At 42.8% G+C, this 15,910-nt stretch overlaps 1 protein-coding gene across 1 annotated transcript in view; it reads left to right on the plus strand.

Moving 5' to 3' along the window:
* Positions 1-15,910, plus strand: part of TENM4 (teneurin transmembrane protein 4) — a 445,069-nt gene that overhangs the window by 405,974 nt on the left and 23,185 nt on the right. Inside the window, exon 26 of the mRNA XM_063305935.1 lies at positions 13,024-13,901. Within this exon, the coding sequence (XP_063162005.1) occupies positions 13,024-13,901 (878 nt within the window). The remainder of the gene's footprint in view (positions 1-13,023; positions 13,902-15,910) is intronic.

Below are 15,910 nucleotides of genomic sequence, written 5' to 3' on the forward strand. Positions count from 1 at the left end.
GATGCTCCTTGCCCAAGGTCAGCGGGCAGAAACCGTTCAAGCCATCTGCTGGCAGGAGAGGGAGGGGCACATACCTATGGGGGTAGTGGGAGGGAATTAGAGGCTTTTGTGATTTTAAACTGTAGAACGTGCAGGAATTGCCATGCACAACTTTTACCTTGTATTGAACGCGACACTTCATTAAACAGTTAAAATAAGCAGAAGCTTACGGACTGCCATTGAGTGAATGCTTGAGTGTTCTGGTCATCACAGTTACAGCCTTTCAAGCCCTGCATGGCACAGGCCCAGTTTATTTGAGGGAGCACCTCTCTGTAAAGATACCTGCCCATCCCACCAGGTTAGATAGGATTGATGCGCCCCACCTCCCTTTCCTTAAACGTTGTCATCTGGCAGGATTTATAAGGTGTGCCTTCTCCATGGTGGCTCCTGCCCTATGGAACAGCCACCCCCTGAGACCTCCCAGAGGGCCCCTACCCTGTTAAACTTCTGGCTGGATGTTCCCCCAAGCCCTGGACTAGGGCGGAAGCTGAGCCCAGCAAATGTGAAGCTGGTATGGTGAGCTTACGGTGCCACAAGGCAGAGTTTGATCTTTTGTCCTGCTGTTTTATTTTTTACATTTTTTAATTGCTGATCATATGAGCCACCCAGGATTATTGTATAGAAAATGGGTGGCCATATATATCAAATAAATAAATAAAAGTATCCATTCCCTCTAGTTTGTTCCTTAGTTAATAAGTGTTGATTTTTCTCAGATAAAATAAACTTCAGCTTTTCCAAACCTTAACTGCTCAATCAAAATTCTGTCAATGAACTTCCTCCTTCAGCAGCTAAAATGACGGATAATACTCTGTAACAACTCAGCCAGTAGGTAAGAGTGATATCCAGTTTACCAATTATAATATGGCACATATGTAAATAGTAGGATTTATTACAAGTATACATTACAACGCATCCCAGTTCAAAATGTCTTCAGTTTTGTTTGTACAGTTCATTGGCTCACAATGAATACTTTTTCTTTGTGTAGAAGACACAGTGGATTTTGGGGGACACGTTCAATTCAGTAACTCACAAACGGTAGCTGAAATCTGCCTTGCCCAAATTGTCCACAGCAGGAAAATGGCGAATTTTGAATTGCATCAGATTGCAAATGGGCTGTGAGTGACTGCTGTCATGCTGAGCTTTTTAACTCCCCCTGTTGAAGATTGCTTTTTTTTTAAAAAAATGTATTTTAAAACTGAATTTCTAGGTAAGGCAGACACAACTGATGTTGTCTAAAGTTTAGAATTGGGGACAAGGCACTGTCCATTATGATACCAGTCTGAAGCCATAGCTTCTAAATCCAGGATGGTCATATACCTGAAATTATTATTTGAACAGTTCTAGACACATTCTTTGTTCTGCTAAAACCAGTTATTGGCTGATACTCTTGAATGCTGTTACTGAGGTACAATAGGACCCAACGGGGTTCTTCTGTTTACAACCACCCATATAATTTTCACTTGTCTACCTGGCCCCTATTTTTTTTTTTAGTTCTTTCTCCTTCTAGTTTGAAAAGGTTGCTTGGCTACCTCACTGCCTGCCATTTATGAGCAGGATAAAAATGACAGGACTACAAAAGTCACTTGCTTGGTGGACTTGAAGCAAAAAAATTTGCGTCAGCACACTCTGGTTTCCATTCCACAAACAAAAGTTTGACGCAGGCTCGGATCCAGGATTTTTATTTTGTTTTGGGGTCACTCTGGATTTTTCGAAGGTGGGCTTACAGAGGACAGTCAAGCTACAGTTCATTTGTTAATATCCTGGTCCCTCAGGACAGCTGATAAGTAAGGTCCGGTTTGGACCTGGCTGCTTGTCCTGTTTTTCAACACAGGCCCATCAGGCACTTCCACAACAGGGTGTCAAGACAAAGAGAGCTTTCTGTCATCTCCCTCCCCATCTCTTTCCAACAAATGATATTTAAAACTACTCTGGAGTCCTGCTATCATGCCCCATAGCTAGTCACAAACATACCCCTTCCTAACAAGGACAAATGCTAATCAAAGGTTAAGAAAAAAATTCCTAATAAGAGCAGTTTGACAGTAGAACCAGTGACTCAGAGGGGTGGCGTATTCTCCTTTGCCAGATGTGTTCAAGCATCCACCTGAGACACTTGCTTTTGGATTCTGGCAGTAAGCAGGAGGTTGGACTTTGGGGCTTAATTAGTCCTTTCCAAGCCTTACGATTCTAGGATTCTAATTGATCTCGGATTCCAGTTTCTCTTGTCTAGACTTTCTCCAACCTGGGACCCAGCAGAAGTGTTAGATCTTCATTCTCATTAAGAATTTGGGATACAGTCCAAAGATATTTGGAGGGCGCATGCCTGGGGAAAAGGCCGTTGAGACCAGGTTCCATATATGCAACCATCTCTTCCAGTTAAAAAAGTCTGTTACAGACACATATAAAGCACACGGAATGGAAGGATTCCAGTGCATTCTTTGGGGAAGAGCAAACATACCTAAGAACTCTGATTAGATGGAGCTCCAAACCAAATGTTGGCTGTCAGATTTGGTATCTCAAGCTTTGATTATCTTAGTATATCTGGGAGCAGGAAGAATGGGGAACAGGGTTTGCCTGAGAAGGATTGGTTTTAGGCCTAGTGTGGGGCTGAGGGAACAGAAAGTCTGGGAATGAGGGTGCAGCTGTAAAAAGATTGCTAAGAGAGGTATGGGAAGGAAAGAGATCTTGGATACTTTGAAAGCTCTTTCGTGCTGATGAGCAGTTTGGTAGAAAAATAAACCGAGTTACAAAAATAAAGAGACAGATAGATGTAAGCACGGACGCTCATTTCAAGAGGATATGGGTGAAAAGGTGAAGAGGATCCAGTTTGGAGACAGTACAACACGGTACGGTGGACCTGTGGAGAACTGTTCCAGCGTCAGCTAACTTTATCAGCTGCTCATCTGTAGTTCTGTTTCACAGATCTCGCCAATTTGGGGGCAGTTTTCACCAAAACTGGTCTTGGCCTTCAAGATCTTGCCTTGATGTTAACAGTATCACGTGGCCTCTATTTCTTAGCAGTATTTCTCAGTGAAATTGCTAGCTGGAAACATTTTGAGATTTTTTTTTTTTCTATAGACTTCCCCTATTTTATAAGACCTATCTTCATTTTGAAATGCTCAGACGACTGCCTAGAGGAGCCCATGATTGTGGAAAGTATGCCAAACAACAATCACAGCCTCTAAATATGTCTGAGCTAGAAGAGTTCTGCGGGGAAGAGTGGGAAAAATTCCAAAAACAAGAACAGAACAGCTCCCTTCTGGCTACAGGATATATTTAGAAGCCATTATTTCTTTCAGAGGAGATACAGGTAGTCCTGGCTTACCAATGATAATTGGGACCAGGAACTCTGTCACTAAGTGATGCGGTCATAAAGAGTGATGTCACGTGAGCAGGCCAACTTACAATGGCGGTTGGGCAGTCCCAGTCGTCATCGTTAGGTGAATCCAGCATGGCCGCAGCATCCCACAGTCACATGATGATCACCATTTGTGACCTTCTGCAAGCTTCCCCGTTGGCTTTGCTTGTTGGAAGCCAGCAGTGAAGGTCACAAATGGCGATCACATCACCACGGGACACTGTGACGTCATAATTGTAGGCCGGTTACCGAGCACCGGAATCACGATCACATCACCACAGGGATGCTGCCATGGCCACAACTGCGAGGACCAGTCACAAGTCCTCGTTCAGTTCCATCATAACTTTGAATGGTCACTGAACAAGTGGTCGTTAAACAAGGACTACCTGTATTACAAAATACTGGAAGTGTGTCCAAACGTCTGCACCTGCCACATTTCCTGTGTTCTTATTTGGGATCTTCTAACAACTACGCAGAAATTGCTAGGTTCAAATTTGTAGAAGGATGCCATGTTTGACTTCATACCATGCAGAGGTTCTATTTAGCTTCTGTTCACTTAAGGATACACTGAAACTCATGGACTGTGCTTCTTCTAATGGTCTCTTTCGAGAGCAGACGAAGAGCAGAAGTGGTCTAGTTCTAGACCACAAAATAATTAAGAAGGACTCACAAGGGCCTAGCTCTGCAAAGTTCTAAGGTTCTTCCTCCGGCTGTTCCTTGATTGGTGACTGACTGCTGTCCCACACTTTTGCATGGTAGCCTTTGAGACACTTCTGTTCGTTTCTATACCAGCAGGTCAGCTTAATCCTTTAAGCAAGAAGTCCAGGGGGTCGGCCTTTTGGAGCAAGGGGAAGCTGCGTCTCTATTGGAAGGAAAACAGAGCAACTTCTCTCTTGTCTACAAGACTCTTGACTCACTGGGACCGTGAAGGCTTCCATGAAAGCAGCAATTTGTGGCTTATCTCTTTAAGCTTATAATGCCTCTTGAGTTTCTTTGGAAGGATTGGGGTGGGGGGAGAACTTTCAGGCTGTGGGACATTCACTTTCGATTGGTTAAGATGTAGAATTGCCCCAAATGGAGTAGTGGGGTTAATTAGCAGTTGCTCTTCTTGAAAGACAGCAGTTGCAGAACTAGAAGCAAAAGAAACAAAGGCCAGAAACACATTTTGATTGGATTTAAACCCCCAGCCACCCACCCAAAGAAATATCTTAATGGGATGATGTCATGGGGCAAAGCAGAAGAAGGAAGGTGGTGGTGGTTTTTCAAAATGTATTTTGACTTTCAAGTCAAAGAAAGCTGAAAACTATCCCAGAATAAGGCAGTTCTGTGCGGTTGCCAAGAAAACTACACCGACGTCTCCATGGAGACCAGGAGCTGAGCTCGACTCAAAGGAGACGTCATCTGTACCTGTACCTGGCTTTAACCTAATTGGCCGGTTAAATGGGAAATCTTCACCTGATTGGCTCGTGACCAAGAATATGGATGAGGCTGACATCCCAGATGTTCCTCTATAGGTATGCTCATCATACCCAGGTATATGCAGCAACATGGACAGATTTAATTGAAGTTCAGGCTCCTTCTTTCCCAGGAAGAACATTTTAATTTAGGAATAAGATGAACCACATGAGATTCCTTACGCAACAGACATCTGGATGCCTAGGATTCTGAAGGAACTAGATTGCTTGGTTTTTCTTATTTCTTTTCTTTATTTCTGTGTGTGTGTGTGTGTGCACGCACGCGCGCACGCACACACACAACTGGAGTGAGCCAACTCAGAGCAAGTGAGGGATTTTTGCTCTTCCTCGGGGTTTCTGAGTCAACAGAAGTGAAAACCACGAGTTGTTTTCCAGCTGATTCTGAGGGAATGGGAAGAGAAACCAGGCAGTACGCAGGCACCCTTAGTTGTGCATGCACATCAAAACAGACACTTTGCTCCTCTATGCATAGGTCTTTGCAGTCTTTCCAACGTAGTGTCCTCTAGATGTTTTGGAATTCAAGTCATGCTTCCTCTCTGTTCTGCTTTGGTTAGACCCCATCTAGAATATCGTGTCCAATTCTGGGCACTGCATTTTAAGAAGGACATTGACCAACTGGAGCAGGTCCAGAGCAGGGCAAACAAGATGATGCAGCCTGGAAGGAAAATCTTGAACTGTGGAAGACACTGGAGAATTGAAGACTATGGGAAGACACAAATGTTGTCTTCACGAATCTGACAGAGTAGGGCAGAACCGTCTGAACCAAGTTGTTCCAGAAGACAGGACAAGAAACATTGGGTTTAAAGTCCTTGGTTAACAATGGTGATTGGAACTGGAATTTCCATCTCTTAGCGATGCAGTTGTAAAGCCTAATGTCCCATGACCACATCGCTTAGTGACAGCAAGCCTGGCACTCCCCATTGCCGTCATTAAGTGAGGATCGCAGGTCATTAAGCGAGTCCCGGGCAGCTCACAAGCAGGCCAGCAGGGTTAGGATAAGGCATGCGGTAGGGCCAGAGTGACTGCTGCCAGTGGGGAGGGTGCAAGTGACTAACCAGAATGACTTGCGACCTTCCGTGCTGGCTTCCTCATTGATTTTTCTTGTGGGAAGCCAGCAGGGAAGGTTGCAAATGGTGATCGTGTGGCTGCAGGATGCTGCAACTGTTGTAAGTGTGAGACAGTTGCCAAGTGACCACAGGGGTGCTGAAACAGCTGGAACTTCAAGGAATGGTTGTGAATACCACTCGTTCAGAACTGTCGTAACTTCAAACAGTCACTGAAGGAATGGTCATTAAACAAGGACTATCTGTATATGGGAATAGATTTTGGTTGGACATCAAGAAAAAATTGCTAACAGAGCTGTTCGACCATGGAAGGTAGTGGACTCTCCTTTGCTGGTGTTATTTAAAAACAGGCTAGATGGCCATCTGTTTGGGATGCTATAGCAATGGAGACTTGCACTGGGTTGGGATGTTGGTTAGATGATCTCCAAGATCTTTCCAGCAATCCCATTTTGTGGTTCTGTGAACAACTCAAAACCTGAGTCGGCAAAGGCCAGGTATAGAGAGCCACAGAGATGACCTTGGAGAAACTATGCAACAGTGGTCACCAAAACATAGACAGAAACATGCTTTAAGCCTGGGAAACAGACAACATGAGGATGAAACTCAGACTAGCTCTACCTAGCTCCCTGGGGTATAAGGAGGAGGGAGGAAGAACACTCTCAGGCTTTCAAGATTTTGTTACCATAGCCTAGGTCAGTAAAGCAGCGTTCCAGTCAAATTTTTGGAGTCAGTTTGACCTATTTCACAGGGCTGACACTGGTTGACTAGGAATTGTGAAAATTGAAGTCCAACCCACCCACAGGACAACTGATTGCATTTTCAGATACATTAATTGGAAGGCAATCAATTATTGGAAGAACCGCTGGGAAAAAACCAACCTGCCACTGTCAGTTGTTACCCTCTAATTTGTTAAAAGGTAGAGAGTTTTTTCATGAAAAACATTTTATTTATGTTAATATCTAATGGGTTTTAAATTCTTTACATGATTCAGTAAAGAAATATTCTACAAATGTGTTGATTTTAATTTTCAATACAGTAAATATCAGTAAGTATAACCCATACAGACAAAAGCTCTTTTGGGGTCCTCCCTAATTTTTAAAAGTGAGAAGGGATCCTGAGAACAAAATGCTTAAGAAAGTTGCTATAGCATATCTAGAACATGTTCTCTGGCCAGACTCCTTCAGGCAGTGAGGACTAGAAGCCATAAAATATTTAGCCACTGTTGTTGACAAGAGAAAGGTGTGAAGAAGTGGAGGAGAAACACACACCCCAATCCTTGTTGTTTTTGAGTAAACTTACATTCTTGATGCTAACTCAAGGTGGCTAACGTAGTAACAGTCACCCAACAGGAAGACAGAGGAACATATTTTATTAAACAGGAAAACCACAGGTTGTCATGTTTTACCCCAGGCAGAGTTAAAAAAGGGCTAGAAGCCAAAAACAAATGCAAAATGAGAGACCAGATACAACTTAGCTTGCTCTCTGTCTGTGTCCTAATTCTCTCTGATGGGATAAATCTTAGAGTTGAAAGGTGCCCTTGAAGTCTTCAAGGCCACCCCCTTGCTCAGTGCTGGAATCCAAATTCAAGCATCCCAGACAGAGGGCTGTCCGGTCTCTGCTTGAACACATCCAGCTATTCCACTGTTGAACTGTTTGTCCTGCTGGGAAGATTTTTATGTTCTATCATAAAACTTGTAACTTCTGTCCATTATTCTATGTCCTGCACTGAACGGTGGTAGAGAACAGGACATTTCTATGTGATGGAACAGCTGGACAGGGCTACTTTAGAGCAGTGGTTCTTAAACTGTTTGACCCAATTACCCCTTTTCCTGGTCTTGAATAATGTCCTTATTCCCACAAAAACAAAAAAAGACTCGTTTTACACAAGCATCTTGGCGGCAGCAATCCCAAACTGGATCTTCAATTCAAAACAGGCAATTACAAATTGCTCCATTACCCCCAGGATATGCCCAAGCTACCCCCAGTTTAAGAACCACTGCTTTAGAGTGTTGATGCCAGCAATAGAAAGCTCCTCCATGCCAAAAGAATAAAAGAAAAGAAAAGAAAAATGCACATCGACAGGAAACGTACAAACTGAAAGATGTTCTCCCCAAAGGGCCAGTTGGTTTTGCCTTTGCTACAGAAACCTATTTAGTACTTCCAGAAGAACCTCACACTAAAAGAAAGGTTTTGGCTAAGAAAGGACAGATGTAGCATGTTCTCTCAGCTTTCAGCATCTTTTGAGGTGCAACTTTTAAAAATGATTTTTGTCTTAAGTGAAGTTAGGGTTCTTCATCATGATCCAGTGCTAGGTGAAAGGAAATCTTTGTTAATATATTGTTTTCTACTACAGATTAAGGTTACTACGGTAACTAATGATTTTGGCCGGGTGAAGAGGTTGAATTTAATTGTCCCCTTTTCAGTTGTTAATTGTTGCACTGGGGGGGGAAGAACCTGCCTGGACTTGTTTTAGTTTCAGTTTCCCTTCTGTGTAGGCTTGCAGAGAATATGCAGCTGAGAGAAAACTCTCCTCTCAGCAAATAGCCTTTAAATATGTTTGTTTTCTGTAAATAAATTTATTTTTATAGAAATACCTGGTGTGTGACTTTTCTGATCTCTCCTGGGCCAAATGCTTTCCTAGCACTCTGCCAACAGGTTATGGGCCCAGTAAGCAGCCCAGTAAACCCAGTAAGAAGCCCAGTAAAACCCCAGAGAGAATAGAGAGATCAGCTCCACACCTCATGCACAATTTAAAGGCAGGTAGCAAAGACCTGTGAAGATTTTCTTTGGAGCCACCTGGAGATTTTCCAGCAACTGCCGGTCTACAGGACAAAGAAGCCAGCTGAGGTGACTTGCAAAAGAAGGAAGAAGCCATGGCTACCTCCCAGCCCTCAGCAATGCCTCTGGAGCGCCTATCAGAGACCAACTATTTGAATTGGGCCCTGAAGATGGAGATGTATCTTCGCAGAGAGAATCTTTGGCTGCCAATTGGTGAGCAAACCTCCCAAAATCCCAGTGCTGAATGGCTTAGACAGGATGAGCGGGCTAGAGCCACCATTATCCTGGGAGTTGAGGACAATCAGCTAGTCCACGTGCGAGGCATGCAGTCTGCAAAGCAACTTTGGGACGCTTTGAGAGACTTGTATGTAAAGGCAACAGCAGGGAGTAAAGTTACCCTGACAAAAAAGCTGTACAAAGCCTACCTTGCAGAAGGAGATAGCCTTCCTGAGCACCTGCATTATATTCAGCAGCTGTTTGTTGACTTTCAGGAGAGAGGAATGGAATTTACACCTCTCACAAAATCCTATATCCTCCTGTCCTCACTGAATGAAACGTGGGACATGCTGATTTGTACCCTGGAGGCTATGCCTGAAGCAGACCTCACCCCATCGTATGTTACACAGCACTTACTCATTGAATGGGAGAAGAGAGAGGAAAGATCCCCCCCATCTCTTCTGGAAAGCTGCAGTTACCAGAAAACAAGGGAAAAGAAGGGAAAGGAAGCTGAGGCCACAGGACTAGCCAGCCAGCGATGCTTCACTTGTGGTTCAGCTGGACATTTGCAGAAAGACTGTGCCTTGAGACCCAAGAGTAGAAAGACAGAGAAGAAGAACACAAGGGCAACACAGAAGAAGGCTCTTCAGACAACACAAATTGCACAGGTTGCTGAGAAGGGTAATTCTGATGTATGGGTGTTAGATTCTGGGGCCAGTTGTCATTTATGTAATTGTAAAAGCTCTTTTGTGTCACTGTCTAAAACTGAAAGACGAAGTGTATCTTTGGCTGATGGGTCTGTGACCAAAATTATGGGACAAGGTGACTTGTATTTATCCTGCTTAGGAGAAACTGTAAAAGGTGTGTTGTATGTGCCAAATTTACAATCAAACCTTTTATCTGTGGCACAATTGGTTGCAACAGGGTATGTCATAACATTTAAGAAAAATGGTTGTGAGATACGTAAAAATGGAAAATTGTGTGCTACTGGTATATTAAAAGACTCCTTGTACATTGTGCAAAATGCAAGGAAGCCAAGCTGCAAGGCTGCAGTTGGCAACACGCCATATCATGACCAATGTGTACACCTGATGCACAGGAGATTTGGTCATGCTAATTTCAAATATATAGCACAAATGCCACAGCTGTGTGCTGACCTAAAGATAAAACCCTGTGACAAATACTTAGATTGTGTAGTTTGCAAAGAATGCAAAACACTAAAAGCTCCTGTGAGTAAGCACAGTGACAGAGTTACAACTAGACCTTTGGAAATTGTACACTCTGACATTATTGGTCCTTTTGCTCCAAGTCTTGGACAAGCAAGATATGCAATGACCATCATTGATGGTTTCTCAAGATACACATTTATCTACATCTTAAAACATAAAGATGAGGCATTTGAGAAATTTAAAGGTTTTGTGACATGGGCAAATGGAAAATTCCCTAGGCCTGTATCTGCACTCCAATGTGACAGAGGAGGAGAGTACCTTTCTCACAAATTCAAAAGGTTCCTAGTGGAAAAGGGGATAGAACAAATTCTTTCTAACCCTTACACCCCTCAGCAAAATGGTGTTGCTGAAAGAAAGGGCGGAACCTTGCAAAACACGGTGGAATGCATGCTTAAAGATTCACATTTATCTTTTAAGTATTGGGGAGAGGCAATATCTACTGCCTGTTATGTACAAAACAGATTGTATAACTCTGTGATTCAGGACACTCCATTCCATTTGTTTTATGGTGTGAAACCAAAGGTAAACCATCTTAGAGTGTTTGGTAGCACTGCTTGGGTTCACATTCCAAAACAGCAGAGAAGGAGAGGAGGCCCCACAACAAAGAAAGCCATCTTTGTTGGCTATGAACAAAGCCAGAGGAGCTACAGGTTCATAATGGGAGAGAAATTAATAATTAGCAAAAGCGCTTCTTTTGCTGAACAAAACTGGAGGAGATTAAACTCTAGCTCTCCATTTGATCTGACCACCACAAGAGAACAGCAAGGACTTGCTGATGGTGATCTTTTGCCTGATGAGGACATTAAACCAGAAAAGCAAACTGAAGATCTGTCTGATGAGACAGATGCTTCTCAGAAAAGTGATAGGAGTCAAAATTTAAGCCCTGTATTACCTCGCAGATCTCAGAGGAGTAATAAAGGCGTTCCTCCATCACGTTTTCAGGCTGAAACAGTAAAGGCTTTTCACATATTCACAGAACCTGAGTCTTTAGAACAAGTGAATGCTTTACCACCTGAGATTGCACAAAATTGGCATTCTGCCATGCAGCAGGAGTTAGCATCCTTGAAAGAAAATAAAACATGGAAACTGGTAAATCTACCTCCCAATGAACGCTGTCTAGGTTGTCGGTGGGTTTTCAAACTGAAAAGTGATGCTGATGGCAAAATCCAAAAATATAAAGCAAGGTTGGTTGCAAAAGGGTTCACTCAAAGGAAAGATTTAGACTTTGACAAGACTTTTGCACCAGTTACTAAAGGTGAATCAATTAGATTACTGTTAAAAATTGCTGCACTGAAAGGAATGTCAGTTCACCACTATGACATTCAAACTGCATTTCTCTATGGTGATTTAGACCACAAATTATACATGCAGCAACCCCCTGGCTATGAAAAAGGGGAGAATCTAGTCTGTGAACTGCAGAAGTCAATCTATGGGTTAAAACAAGCTGCTAGATCCTGGAACCAAAAAGTAGATGAAAAACTGCAGAATTTTGGTTTTGAAAAAGGAAAAGCAGATCCATGTGTATATATGAAGAAGGACAAACAAGGCTGTATGTATCTGTGCATTTATGTTGATGATTTGCTGCTGTTCACATCAACAGAAAAACAAAGGCTTGATTTTGAAGCCTGCATGAAAAGCCATTTCACGCTAAAAAGCCTTGGAACGGTAACAAATTACCTAGGTTTGGAAATACACAAGAAGAAGGATGGTAGCTTTCTGTTAAACCAAAAGGGAGATAATGTTAAAATATTGTGAATGGAAAGACATACAGAGTTGTCAAAGAAAATTGGTTTGTGTCTTATTCTGTAGTATAAAAAGGGGAGTGTTAATATATTGTTTTCTACTACAGATTAAGGTTACTATGGTAACTAATCATTTTGGCCTGGTGAAGAGGTTGAATTTAATTGTCCCCTTTTCAGTTGTTAATTGTTGCACTGGGGGGGAAGAACCTGCCTGGACTTGTTTTAGTTTCAGTTTCCCTTCTGTGTAGGCTTGCAGAGAATATGCAGCTGAGAGAAAACTCTCCTCTCAGCAAATAGCCTTTAAATATGTTTGTTTTCTGTAAATAAATTTATTCTTATAGAAATGCCTGGTGTGTGACTTTTCTGATCTCTCCTGGGCCAAATGCTTTCCTAGCACTCTGCCAACAATCTTCATTCATGAAGTAAGCATTCTTAGTAAAAACCTTCCCCAGTGATGTGGGAGAGACTTCATAGATTTCAAATTTAAGAGTCGCTTAGTCCTGTAGCATTGATTGATTGAGTGTTGTCAAGTCGGTGTCGACTCTAAGTGACCACGGAGGTAGTCTTTCTCCAAGATCTGGTGTAAAACTGTTTAAATCAGACCTGCTTTATGTTCTATAAGAACTCTCATGGAGAGAGCATTTTGTCTTGTCCAAATAATGAATTGACCTTGAGCAAAAATTCCACAGTGGCAACATGCATTATCTTTAAATCCCAGTAAAATCTCTCCTTTTCCTTCAGGGTTTCCCCCTGCAGCAGGTGACTGGTTTTCAAGGGCTGTCAGCAAGACCTCTTGGAAACTTAACATAGATTTATTATATTATATACTATCCTGTTTTCATCTATTCCATGGGACTGATGCTTCCATTCACAGAATTTTACAGGGATTAAGAGAGCTTTGTCATCTCCCTTGATACACTTCTCATCATTGCTTTTTTTTTTCATAACCATCACATAAAATCCATTAGGGAGGAAAAGGTAGAACAACAACAAACCATCCTTGATCAGTAGCAACAAGAACTCTAGAAACACTCAAGACATTATTGCTGAATAAAGGTTAATAAGGAATAATGGAAAAATAGTGAATGATCTCACCCACAGCATTTCTTCCTTCTGTTTTACAAGGTTCATTTGGAGTGGCCAACAGACTTAGCTGTCAACCCAATGGACAATTCCCTGTATGTTCTGGACAATAACGTTGTACTGCAGATCTCCGAAAACCACCAGGTGCGCATAGTGGCGGGTCGGCCAATGCACTGCCAAGTCCCAGGCATTGATCACTTCCTTCTGAGTAAGGTAGCTATTCATGCTACTTTGGAATCCGCCACAGCTGTGGCTGTCTCTCACAGTGGCGTCCTGTACATCGCTGAGACCGATGAGAAGAAGATCAATCGTATCCGACAAGTCACCACTAATGGAGAAATTTCACTGGTGGCAGGGGCACCAAGTGGCTGCGATTGTAAGAATGATGCCAACTGTGATTGCTTCTCCGGGGATGATGGATATGCAAAGGATGCCAAGCTCAATGCCCCTGCATCCCTTGCGGTATGTGCAGATGGTGAGTTGTACGTGGCTGATCTTGGGAACATCCGAATCCGCTTCATTCGGAGAAACAAGCCATTCCTTAACACGCAGAATCTGTATGAGTTATCGTCACCCATCGATCAGGAACTCTACTTGTTTGACACCAGTGGCAAACACGTTTTCACACAGAGCCTTCCTACTGGAGATTATCTGTACAATTTTACCTACACAGGAGATGGAGACATCACCCTCATTACTGACAACAATGGAAACTTAGTCAACATCCGAAGGGATTCCACTGGGATGCCACTGTGGCTGGTGGTGCCAGATGGCCAGGTCTACTGGCTCACGATTGGCACCAACAGCGCCCTCAAGAGTGTGACAGCACAGGGCCAAGAGGTAGCTATGATGACTTATCATGGCAATTCTGGCCTCCTTGCTACCAGGAGCAATGAAAATGGGTGGACAACATTTTATGAGTGAGTATTTGTTGGAATAATCCTTTCAAACTTAAATTACCCCTCCTTCCCATTCATGCATTGGCCAAAAGTCCATCTAGCGTGGTATCCTGTTTCTCACAGCAGTCAGCAAGAAGCCCATAGAGCGAGCTGAGACAAGAGGCCTCCTCCATTGTGGCCCTCTGCCCCATGAATTAAAAAATCAGTGGTGGGCTTTGTTGTCTGAACCTGAAGCTTCTATTTGACCTTAAGGGAAATGATAGAATACCATATCCCATTATAGCCTTGTCTTCCCTTTCTTCAAGGCATTTAGTTTTGTGGCTATCACCACTCTTATGGACCTGTATTTCATGAAAATATTCAGAAAAGCAGTTAACTACCTAGAATGGCCTTCCCAGGCAGTACTTGCTGAAACTGTAGAGTATATGAACCTCTTTAGTTCCTTAGCCCTGCAGGAGAGGCCCTTCTGAAGATGCCCCACTGCCAGAAGCTCAACTAAGTGGTATGTGGGAGGGGGCCTTCTCCCAGGCTATGGAATGCATTCCCAAACAGTACATTGGGTCCTAATTCTCCCAGTCTATAGGTAAAATATGAAAACCCATCTCCTTCTCCAAGTTTTTAACTCTTAATTGATGTTAATGATTTTGATGTTACTGTCATGTTTTATATTTTGTAATTTTTTAATTGTAAGCTTTCTTGAGTGCTTATATAAACAGAAAGGTCAGGACAGATGATGATGGTGGTGATGATGATGATACAGGATACAGGCACCCCACCTTAGGCCCAACACCATTACCTGACTTCGTCACCTGTTTGAGAAGGGATGGTCCACCCCATTATCAGAGGTGTTTAGGCCAAAGAAAAGGGCAGTAAACATTCAACATCAGCCCTGCTCAAACTCCATCTAGAAGTCTAAGCAAAATGCAACACAGTGGCAGGAAATCTGGACTGGTGGACCTCTGGATTTAGATGTGGTTCAGATTGTTTGGTCTCAGGAGACTTGGTTTTCATGTCAGATCCTTCTTCATGACGTGCAGCATTTCTAGTTATGGAAGCCAAATAGAAGGTTCAGCCTAGTCATTATTTCTCCCCTCCTTGTGATAGGATATGGCTGGATCATGGCCTAAACCCATCTGGTCCATCCTCTCCAGCACCTACCAGCTTGGTGCCTTTGGGAAGCTGACATTCCTGGACTGGAGGGTGATGGCCCTGTGACTTCCCAGCAGCTAGTTTTTCACTCCTGCCACCTTTGGTTTAGGAGATGAGTTGCTTGTGCAGCATCTCAGCCACTCATGGTAACAGTACAAGAAGTTGAATTGTTTGCAGTTGCCAAAGTTACTGAAAGTAGAGTGCTTGGAGAAATGGAAGGCGCCTCCATCTCAGTAGGCTTCACTGAGCCACTGACTTTCTCCCATGCCAAAAATGTGATCAGTTACGGTGTTGGATGTTCATGAGTTAACAATTTAGCCCTCCTAAGTATCAAATACTGTTTTAATTTGGAGCAGTGAAACTGGACTAAATACATTTCCATTTGGGGATGAATCATGTGGTTTTCTGTGTCACTCTGAACTGCTGCTGTGATTGTGAAGGTTTGAGTAGGTTTATCAGACGGCAGTAATGGTTTTATTTTTCACACACTGCAACAAGGCACAGTGCAAAATAGTAAAATGCAACTTCCAAAATTAATACATTAACTCAGCACCAATCCAGTTGTCAGTTAAAACCAGTAAAATCCAGTTGTCAGTTAAAATTAAAATCTGTATCTGAAGAACAATGCATTTCTGCCCCCCAAAAAAATACTTCAATGGTGTGCCCTGTTAGAGCAATATTTTGCTGACAAATTTGCTCATATAATCTTGACTCTCCATGGGCAGAATTTAATGCTCCAGGAACAGCGTGTTGCAATGTTATCTGAGACATTTTCAGTCTGTGGCCTGACTGGATTTTGTTAGAAATGGGTTAAATTAGCACTGATGACTTTTCTGCTTGCAGTGGCTACGGCGTGCTTCCTCTTTTAACTATATTTATCC

The sequence above is a fragment of the Candoia aspera genome, chromosome 5 (assembly GCF_035149785.1).
Source record: "Candoia aspera isolate rCanAsp1 chromosome 5, rCanAsp1.hap2, whole genome shotgun sequence".
Lineage (NCBI taxonomy): Eukaryota > Metazoa > Chordata > Lepidosauria > Squamata > Boidae > Candoia > Candoia aspera.